We start from the raw sequence: 11,161 nt of genomic DNA on the forward strand, positions 1-11,161 counted from the left end.
ACTACGCCAGGTCCAATCAGTTCATACCTGGCGACGAAAATAATTGCTATGGAACAAAGCCGCTTTTTTACTGGAAAATTTACTTTCTGAAGTAGTTCGAAGGCTCATTTCGCATTTCTGGATCACAACGACGTCAAAAGACTTATATTTTTATTTCATTTAAGTCAGGAAAGATCACTGGCCTAAAATGGCCTCGATCGATTCACACCATGTCATGTTGCATGCGTCATATGTCTTACTACAGCACGCATTGGTCCTGTGTTTCGTTTCGTTTTCGTTAGTTTTTTTAGTTCTAGTTTTTATTTCGCATCGTGTGGCCTTGCACTTCTTGGCGCGCCGTCCTTGGCGGCTGATGCGCTTCCAACGTTGTGAGCCGGGCAATAACAGCCAGATCTGTGCGACGCTTGGGTAAACAACAGCCGACGACCAGACCCGGCGACACGGCGTCTGGCAGAGGGCGGACCCCGCGGCTGGCCCCCGACCGGTGACCTCACGCGCTGACCTGTGCCAAGTAACTCGCGCGCTGACCTTGTTCGGGGTGACTCAGCCGCTGGCCTGTGCTAGGTGACTCACATGCTGACCTGTGCCAGGTAATTCACATGCTGACCTGTGCCGGGTGGCTCACATGCTGACTTGTGCCAGGTAATTCACATGCTGACCTGTGCCGGGTGACTCACATGCTGACCGTGCCGGGTAGTTCACATGCTGACCTGAGCCGGGTGACTCACACGCTGACCTGTGCCGGGTGACTCACATGCTGACCTGAGCCGGGTGAATCACGAGCTTACCTGTGCCGGGTGACTTGCACGTCGATCTGTGCCGGGTGACTCACCTGCTGACCTGTGCCGGGTGACCCACACGCTGACCTGTGCCGGGAGACCTCGCACGCTGACCTGTGCCGGATGGAGGCCATCTGAACCGGTTAGCTCGGTTGGGCACAGAATGCTAAACTCGGTAGAGCACTGGACTCCTAATGGGAGGACTCTGGTTTGAATCCTAGCAATTCCAAGGAGATAACTGGGGCCATGACGCACACGTGGCTAAAGGCCAAACACCATCCAGTCTTTGTAAGGACTCCATAACATCTGACTATCGTCGGGGATTTAAACGGCCGAAGTGTTGTACATATTAACGCACCAGACGAGGAGGGTAGTCCGTGCGCTGGCATCCGTTGGACTGAACCTGTCACGGCAAGTTGAATGATTACATGATTCGAACCTTTCACGCCATCATGATATAGTCATCGTGCGGCATGGTAAGTCCACTCAAAGCTTAAGGTTGTAGGGCCTGATCTTTCATGGTATTGCCATCCAGTCATCCACAGACATGACATCCTGCCTGCTGAGCTAAGCGATTGATTGCTGATCTTATCTGCACCTGGCAGCCTAAACAGAACATCGCCAGGAGGAGTGGGGGCCAAAATGGGATGGGGGTGGGGGGACGCTCCGACGTAGTGGGCTGGGGCCTTTGACATTTGCAAATCAAATATTACGTTTGTCCAAAAAGATCACTGGTGTAGGACACGATGGACACCGCTCCAGACGAAAAAAACGATCTCTGTAGACCCCGAGATAGACCTCGAACTGTAGGCTCTCTCGGTAGACCCCGAGATAGATCTCGAACCTGTAGGTTCTCTCTGTAGACCCCGAGATAGACCTCGAGCTGTAGGTTCTCTCAGTAGACCCCGAGAGTGACCCCCTTGAAACGTAATGGAAGCTTCTTGGTAGTCCAGGGAGACCCTGCCCTCTGATGATCTGGGCCTCTGGGTCTGGTTCTGGGTCTGGGCCCCTTCTTCAACTCAAGCCTCTGTTTGCCTCAGAGATATTTGGAGTGCCCTTTCTCAGGCGCAGGGCTCGTGTGTCCGCCCGATAGATGTTTGAAGTGCGTGACCCTTTCTCAGGCTCACGGTTCGTTTGTCCGCCCCAGAGACGTCTCAAGTGCGCGACCTTTTCTCAGACACACAGTTCGTTCATCCGCCCCAGAGACGTCTGAAGTGCGCGACCCTTTCTCAGACACACGGTCCGTTTGTCCGCCCCAGAGACGTCCGAAGTGCGCGACTCTTTCTCAGACACACGGTTCGCTTATCCGCCCCAGAGACGTCTGAAGTGCGCGACTCTTTCTCAGACACACGGTTCGCTTATCCGCCTCAGAGACGTCTGAAGTGCGCGACCCTTTCTCAGACTCACGGTTCGTTTATCCGCCCCAGAGACGTCTGAAGTGCGCGACCTTTTCTCAGACACACAGTTCGTTTATCCGCCCCAGAGACGTCTCAAGTGCGTGGCCCTTTCTCAGACACACGGTTCGTTCCAAGCCTTACAAACAGGGGCCTTCTACAGTCTGAAGACTGCCCTAAGATTCGTTCATGCACTCTTCGTAATGTTCCTGGTGACTTTGTCATTGTATGACCTTTTCCAGACGATACTGTAGGCGTGCTGCCGAAGGATGCATTCGCAGATCCTGGAATTATTTTAGGCTTTGACTAACACGCATATTTTTGTTGCAACTGCCCTCGTTTTCCCCAGGTGTCTTGAAAAGCTGCGCACATTTTTGTAACATTTTCGATATTGCTCGATTTGCTCCCAAGTTATTGTGAAGATCCCCGTTGTATATTGTATGTCTGCAATGGACTGAGCAAGGCCCTAGAATACCTTAAAGTTCTGGGGAGGAGGTACAACTCCTTAGGTCTCCAATTTCGTACGCATCTGAGTGCTCCATTGAAACTCTACGCTTGTTGTCTGCGGCACGAACAGACTTAACCCACTAACCACTAGCTCCGCACTGGATTAATGATTTCTAGCGTTGCTTAGACGTGTCAAGGTCCGGTCTTTCCTTTTATTGCGATGTGCCGGAATTAGGACATTTGTTTGGTGATCAGAGTGTAACTGTGTATTGCTTAGTGTCTGCTTGAATGGTGTGCGAAGCAGCCGCACTGTATTTTGTGACAGTGTTTTGTCGCTTAGGCTTTCACCCGGCGGCAGTTATTTCGCGCTGGCATCTTTTTGTGTGCAACCTTCAAAAGCCAGTCAAAAAGGAACAAACAGTTAGTTGTTGGCATGCAAGGGCCACATTTTCCCACTGAATCTACATTCCCAGCATTCTCGTTGCTCACGCCGAAATGAAACCCACATTTGGTCCTCTGTCTAGAGTCGTTGAATATTCCACCCCCATTTTGTGGGTGGTTGACTATCGCATTGGGCCAGCAAGAAATTATATCGGCATCGAGTGCAAGCGTGGCGTTGTGCTGTCCCGTGCTGCCCGACCAGTGACGTCACGTGCTGCCTGACCAGTGACGTCACGTATTCTAGGATCAGTCGCCGTCCTTCGGAGTGCTTCGTCCACTGCAGCACAATGCGCGTCATCTGTGGACGCCTGGACAAAACGATAGTTCTAACTGGACTCGCTTGGTGGTCGGAGATTGGCTGCTTGGGACGGAACATAACAGACATGTAAGCAGATCTCTTATTAACATTGTCGTCTCCTGTTGCTTGGTGCTACTGACGCTTCGTGTTCGCTTCGTATGTTTACCAATGTTTGTGCCTTTCTGTAGGCTCATTCTGGGTGAAACATCACAACGTGTTTATTTAAATGATGTATGCCTACATGTTACGTAAGGTGGAAACGCCTCCAACTCAATTTTCTTGTCTTCGGGTGCGATACGCATTGTAAGTGTTTGAACGTGGTTTCGAAGTGTGGAATATCACATGATTATTACGTGTTTTCCATGCAAGCGTGTCAACAGACCGGATATGGGTATGGCTACCGAGAATGGTTTTGTTGTTTAAGAGTCACCTTAACGCTAGTTGGGATCCGAGCAGGTTGATTGCAACGCCGGGTGTTTAGCGCTGAGCTGTTTTTATGTGTTTTTGGATGGGTTTTACATGCGCTACTATTGCTACGAACTGTGATTGATTAAGACTTATTGGAAGAAAATGCGCCTAGAACGATGCACGCCAGGTTAGAGTTGCCCGCATCAACGGGCGTGCGTCGAGTTTTTGGATTGGAATCAGCTGCTTTTCATGCACGTCATTGATCCGATGATTGGCAGCATAGAACAGCCCGGCTAAAGCGGCGGGCATCTGATCGCTTAACCTGCCTCTGAGCTGCTTACGTGAGATAGGTCGAAAACGAACCTGGTCTTGGAGTGTGGTCGCTACGTTTGCCCACACGAAGGCTCATGATAAGTGTTCTCCTTTTTGTACGTTGTTATAATGTCCGCTCCACTTAACATAAGCGTAGCCATGCTCGGCTGACCATGGAGAAACCATGCAGACCGTACAGATCATAGCCATGTAGAAACCTTCAGCCAGTTTTGTTTGAGCAGGACGTGCTTTCCCGCCAAATCGCCCTGTGGGAGGGCCAGCCCGGTGACGGCGACCGGCACCAGGGCGCGCGCGGCATTCGGGCCGCCTCCGTCGCCAGCACCAGTCCACGCACCAACGGAAGACGGATCGGTTACCATGGTGAGCGCCGCACGCTGCGGGACTTGTGTGAGAATGCGGTGCGGCGGGCCACCCGGAGCGACCGCACAGACAGCACGTGACACTAACGCACCCCACATCCCCCCTCTCCCGTGGGACACGTGTCGGGCAGTTCGTCAGGGCCGCGGTCCCCATTACCAAACGAAGTCCACAAGCTGTCACCTGTGATGTCATGTGTAAGTGCATCACAACAGCTCCTGCGACTCGGAATAAAGTCACTGATATATGACGAAGACACTTGTGACATCATATGTAGCAACTCACGTAGATACGTTGCCAATGGCGAACACGGTCCAGGTCGACCCGACCACGTGCTGTTTGAGAAGAGGGTAGGCGTGGTAGATACACCACCCCGCTGCGCCCTCTCCCCGTACCGGCATCGCCGGCCAGCACGCGCCACTGTGGATGAGCTTTTGCCGTCTTGGATGGGTGGGTTGTTGGGGTCTGATCTGATTTCCGTTTCCTTATGGGTTCTGACTGGTGGTCGTTGTTCTCGTCGTTCCCCTAAATCTACGCAGTTCTGGGAAACATTAAACGTGCGGATTGTGTGTTATGCGTGTTGAAGATATTGTTTTATCCCGATGTGTCTGCTTACACTACTGTCAGCGTCATGTGATGTATCACTGTTCAAATGTCGTTCTATCGTGTTTTCTCTTAAATATTAGTTTGTGAATGGTTGGTATCGTCCAGGGGACAGCGGTGGAATATGTACGTGCGTGTGTGCGTGCTTGCGTTAGTGCGTGCGTTCGTGCGTGCGTGCGCGCGTGTGAGGGCTGGGGGCAACCAGTGTGTCGGCCCCGTACATTAACCCTGTGCTGTTTCAGACAACTAAAAACGGGCCCCCTACATTTTCTTCGGGGGCTCACCGTGACGGCGTCGTCCAGCTGACCTCAAAAAAATATTAGAGTTCGTGAGGACAGTGCTCGCCTTGCCGCCAGTTCTGAACACCAATTCCCTGATAATCCCCTGCTCATTCCGTGTCACGATTCTCCAGAATCGGAGGAGCCCGACGCGGACGAGGTGGGCAGCCAGATCAGCCGTATCGGCCATGAGAGCCTGCAGAAACACCGCTACATCACGGACAGGGTGCGTAGCTCCTTACCATCACGGGCAGGGTGCGTAGCTCCGCCCGCGCCGGCGGCCCGTACCGCGGCGGCACTCTGCCGTCCAAAGGTAAAACCACATATGTTCATTTCTGGTCACTTTGCGTTTTTTATGTCATCTGATTCATCTTCTTATGCTACATTCGGATATTGAGACCAATAGTTAAGATTTTCGCAAATGTTTAGCTAAAAGAGACGGCTAAAAGTTTGTGGAAACAACTGATTGCTTAAATAACCGAAATCCGAACGAGTAGAAGAATCAGATGAAACAATAAACGCAAAATGGTCACAAATGAACACATGGGGTTTTACCTTTGGACGGTAGCGCTCCCGGCGCGCTGGGGACGAGGAGGCGGGTCACAGCCTCTGAGGAGGGCTCAAGAGGTCTCACTTGAACGTCGACTGCGTAATGGCGACCCGCATGGCTGCGTGAAAACATGTGATTATATCGTGAGCGTTATTAGCGTTCGTCGTCTTTTGCAAGAACATTTGGTGTCAAGGTGAGGGCAGGGCACGCCTGGATTAACGCACAGGATTGCCATATGAACTGAGATTACTGATGTAGGGGCATTTCAAGGTCAAGACCATGTCAGGTCAGATCTTCAAAGCCGTCTGAAGAAATACTGACGGGTGGTGTAAACGGTGCCGATAATCCCGCCCTGCGTGCGGTTTGCGAGAGCGCTGCCGTCCGAGGTCATTGCCACTGAGAGAAGTGTAATGGCTTTAGAAGCATCACTTTGACACCTACTTCCTGGAAGAAAGTTGTGCTTTCACTTGAGCCAGCTTAACTGCGAACTGATAGAAGAAAACTGCATTGGAAATGCGACGTGGCCTCCTTTGACTTAACGTGATGAGTCATCTATAGCAGACAGTATTAACTGTTTTCAAATCCCGTAATAACGTACAACCGAGCACAGGGGGGAGGTCATGCTGTGTTTTCGGTTCACATTAGTTGTGATATCTGCGAGCAAACCAACCTCAGCCGATCCCCTGCCAAATACAGAGCGTGTCTGCCAGCGAGAGCTCACAACTCAACGCAACGTTTCTCGCTCGCGAAATCAGCGAACATGTGCAGCGACAGATGTCAGTTTTGACGATCATTTACTTCGTTGATCATTTGGCCGATGACGATCACACACGACCGCCCGGCAGTTGCAGCCGTCGCCGGCTGGCGCGGGCGCGCGGGACCGCACGGCGCCCGGGAGGCCGGCATCAAGCGCCTCCCACCGGCTGTCGTCACCGCCAGCGGCCGATGGGGTCCGATGGTCCGGTGCGGTGGAGCCACGCGCCGACGGTGGCCGGCCGGCGTCGGCGCGGCTTTCATGGAGGGAGACCCAGCAGCAGCAGCAGCAGCAGCAGCAGCAACAGCAGCAGCAGCAGCAGCAACAGCAACAACAACAGCAACAGCAACAACAACAACAACAACAACAGCAACAGCAACAGCAGCAGCAGCAGGAGCGCTGGTACGGCCAGCCGGCCTGGCAGCAGGCGGAGACGGCGCCCAGCGGCCCGCCGGCGGCTGCGCTGGAGTTCCCGTGGTCTGCCGGCTCTGTAACGGGCGGTCAGGTGAAGCGATCGAACACGCTCGCCGAAACACGCGGAGGCTCCGGCTTTGGTCGCCGTCCCACGCTGAGCTCGTACCCGAGACATAGCAGCACTCTGCCGGCGGGCCAGCAGCCGTGGACGCCGCCCGAAGACAGGTTTGCGAAACAGTGGCGTGATGACAGCCTGTCGCCGACGGCGTCGCAAGCTTCGACGATCACGCCGCAGATGGCAGCACCAGGTGGACGCTGGGCGGCGCCATTGTCGCCCAGTGGCTCCGTGGTCAGCGTCGACTGGAACCAGCTGTTCGACACCAGCAGCGAAGTATCGAGGTGAGCGTGAGCACGGCGCCGTAGAGGAAGCCTCAGCATGTGGTCCTGGAGTAACTGTGGCCACATGCCGAAGATGAGAAGCTTTTGTAACGAAAACACGATCGTTATTCGATTCTGAGTAAACATCTCGGCAAAAGCACCTTTAACCTCTGTTTCATTAGCATAGGGCATGCTAGAACACTAAAACCGCCTGCCTTCCTCGTAAATGTGTTGCTCTTGTGGACTAGTTGCAACTGGAAAAATGTGTGTAAAGTGGTCCTAACCGTAGGGCCGCATGAAGACATACAGCTGCATTTGCCGCCCCAAACTCCAACCACTCCCACCACTTCCACTTCTCTCAACACTCATAGGCAAATCCTGGGGGGGGGGGGAGGGGAGTCACGGGGTCATGGCCCCCCAAAAAAACTCTGAGAGTATGTTTTGGCCCCCCAGAACCTTCCCAGAAGTTCATAAATGTTTCGTCTATTCACCGTCCGTTCTATCCTTTGATGGTGCGGTATGAAACAGTTATTTCCGTTTCGGAAAAAAGTTTATGAAGAAAAGTTGGCAGCGATTTGAATATACAAAACGCATGCTGGACCTTGGATCCCGCACCAGCCAGCTGGCGACGAACGGTTGCCCCCCCCCCCCAAAAAAAAACTCCAGGGTAGATCCGCCCCTCTCAACACCCCACCAGCTCACCACTCCACCACTTCACCAATTTCACCGCTCCAACCACTCCAACCATTCGCACCATGCATACCGTTCCACCATACCAACCACTCCCACCACTTCCACCATGCCAACCATTCCCACTATTTCCACCACTCCAACCACTCCCACCACTCCAACTACTCCAACAACTCCAAAAACTCCAAGAACTCAAACAACTCCAACCGCTCCCACCAATTCCACCACTTCCACAAACTCCACCACTTCCACCACTCCCACCGCTCCCACCACTCCCCACACCCACCACTCCCACCACTCCCACCACTCCACCACTCCGTACACTTACCAGCGCACGTGACCCGTCACCCGTCGGCCCGCCTGTCGCTGCCGCAGCGTGCTGGACGACGAGCTGAGTTCGGTGGCGAGCGACGCTGCGCGGCGGCCGCTGAGCCGGGCGGAGGTGGTGCGCTGGTACCAGCAGCACCAGCTGCCGCGCGGCGTCGGCGTCGACGCCCTCACCGGCCGCGCCGCGCCCTGGTTCCACGGTAAGTCCTGGCTCCACGGGTGGGGAGCGCTGAAGCCATGGCTCGTGGGAGGTCCGCTGCTGTTGGAAAATGATGTTTTAGCTTTACTGATTCAAAGTTCTGATGTGAAAGTTGTGATGCGATGTGAAGAGTTCATGACCGTCATTATGCCAAGTGGTGCTGGGTAAACGACTTTGTAGTGCTAAATTGATGGTTTCATCGTCAGTTGTCAATATCTTGTCGATTATATTGTCAATGTAATCGGTTCTCAGCACTACAAGCCGTATAACCAGAATCTCGTAGTATATTGAAGGTCGTTAACATCATGCATATATATATATATATATATATATATATATATATATATAATATATATATATATATATATAGACACATATTCATAGTGCCGAACAGCAAGATCTGAGGCCTTTTTTCACATAACATGATGTTTCAGCCGTCGTAAGGTAAAAAACTGCGATTGTGCAATAAGTGAGATGATTTAACATAGATGAGTCATAGATTCGCCTTCGCGCGCCTGCGTGTGCCCGGTGTGTGCTGTCTGCACCTGAAGGCGCCACGCTGCCTGCGGTGCTCTCCTTGTGTCCCTCGGGCTCCGCGTCCCCGGGCGCCGCGTGACCTGGCGTTGCCCGGCGGCCAGGTCTGGTGGGCCGGGGCGAGGCCGAGCAGCGCCTGCTGCCCTGCCCGCCGGGCGCCTACCTGGTGCGGTGCTCGCTGCGGATCTGGGGGTACACGCTCTCGTACCGGGCCCAACAGCGGTGCAAGCACTTCCTGGTGGAGGCTGCCGACGTCGGCTACCGCTTCTACGGAAACCCGGATAGATGTTTTAGGAACGCTCGGTGAGTGAGAGATGGTACACCCCTCCACACTCTCCACTCATCTCTACCGCTCTACGCCCTCCCCCTCTATTCCATCTATCCCTCTGCCCCTTTCCCCCTCCCCTTTAACCCTCTACTCCGCTTCTCCCTTACCCCAGGCGGACGCCCGACTCGACGGTAGACAACATGGCCTGCATGTAGTGTCCTGTTACGCTTCAGTTTCCAAAAATGCGTGTGCAATTCCTGTGGCATATGCGGTCGCATGTTTTTAAATGGTTGCGCACAGATAGAGCTCTGGTTGCGTGCGGTATATCCTCGCATATATCCAGTGACGGATGCCACCACGCATGGATAGACGACAGTCTGTCCAGGTGTGGAACAGGAGCGGCATGCCTTATTGTCTCTGATCCGCCAAAGCCAGTCTTTTCGTTTTCGTCGCATTCTGAGTTCGTGTACTGAAACCGTGCTGACCGAATATGACGGAACAACAATTAAACCGGGAGGAGATATCACAGGAGGATTGTCACAGGAGGATTAAACCGGGAGGAGCCTCATCGCAGGAGATATTGTGTAAGCGACGGTGTCAAACAGCGGTAAGGAATGCCATGGAAATATTCCATGTCTCCAGGAAGTGTCACTGGTCGCGGATTGAGGCGAGATGCCTTTAATGCGGCTGGCACGGTCATGTACAGGAAAGGCAGCAGTCACGAGGTTCCACGAAAATGCATGGCGTAGGGTTTTAAAAAAACAAAAGATTTAACATGCTCCGCAAAATGCGAAGGTAGGGTCAAAGTCCTCATCGCAGATGAAATGATTCGTCGATAGAGTGTTCTCGCGACACATCCTGGTCACTGCAGGCTATCATCACTAAACCAGCGCCCGATGGCTATTGCACGCTGGTTTTTTAACATAAGAGCTACAATTTACTATGCCGTAATTTTACAGATGAAATGACTGTGTGCTTGAAAACGCCTTTCCCAAATGCCCAAAAGCCTTTCGCTCTCCCATCAAATAAGCGTTGGTGGATTCACCTCACCTCTAACGATGCATGATTAGAGGCATATTTGAGTGTCGGCTACGGTGGCGTGTGTCCGGCACGTAATTTGTCGTGGATGTGACATACTTTCCAGAAAATTACGCTCTATTACAGGCATCTAGAAGAAAGTTTTGAGTATCCCCTCTACTCCGGACGCGGCATAGCACGGATTTTGCCCGAAGGGGAGTCTAAACGGGGTGTATGGGTCCCTCTGTCACTATTGAGATTCATTTTTATTCGAAAAGTGTTTCATGTTTGCTGCCTCCACCCTACGTTGGTGCGATGGAAGCCGATTTTTATTATTGAGAAGCCCAGAATACGGTAAGAAATAGAAGTAGGAAGTCTTAAGTCTGGAGCCTTCGGTGCCAGGGGCGCTATCTGCCGGGGGGGGGGGGGGGGTATGACACCAAAAGCTTTCCCTTGGCTACGCCACTGCCTTAACGGGGCCCAGAATATATCCTATCTGCAACACAACGCGCCTACTAACGAGAAGGCAGGACCATGATGGTGTGTGGTGACAGGTCCTTGTTATGAATTTAGGTGTGCGATGGGACAAGTTGTTTGAAGTGAAGTCACTCCTTTTCCCCATGGCTGATGTACCCCCTTGACACTCTGCGTTATGTTCGCTTTGGAATAGGCGGTTCTGCCCCTTTGACTCA

General features: G+C 52.9%; 1 protein-coding gene across 1 annotated transcript; it reads left to right on the top strand.

Moving 5' to 3' along the window:
- Nucleotides 1-7,007: 7,007 nt before the first annotated feature.
- LOC119104330 (SH2 domain-containing protein 4B-like) lies at nt 7,008-9,667 on the top strand. Its single transcript, XM_037228062.1, has 4 exons — nt 7,008-7,455; nt 8,500-8,651; nt 9,289-9,487; nt 9,625-9,667. The coding sequence occupies exons 1-4, from the start codon at nt 7,352-7,354 to the stop codon at nt 9,665-9,667; spliced, it is 498 nt and encodes a 165-aa protein (XP_037083957.1). The 5' UTR covers nt 7,008-7,351.
- The last annotated feature ends 1,494 nt before the right edge of the window (nt 9,668-11,161 follow it).

The sequence above is a fragment of the Pollicipes pollicipes genome, unplaced genomic scaffold, assembly GCF_011947565.3.
Source record: "Pollicipes pollicipes isolate AB1234 unplaced genomic scaffold, Ppol_2.1 Scaffold_1600;HRSCAF=1878_pilon_pilon_pilon, whole genome shotgun sequence".
Classification (NCBI taxonomy): Eukaryota; Metazoa; Arthropoda; class Thecostraca; order Pollicipedomorpha; family Pollicipedidae; genus Pollicipes; species Pollicipes pollicipes.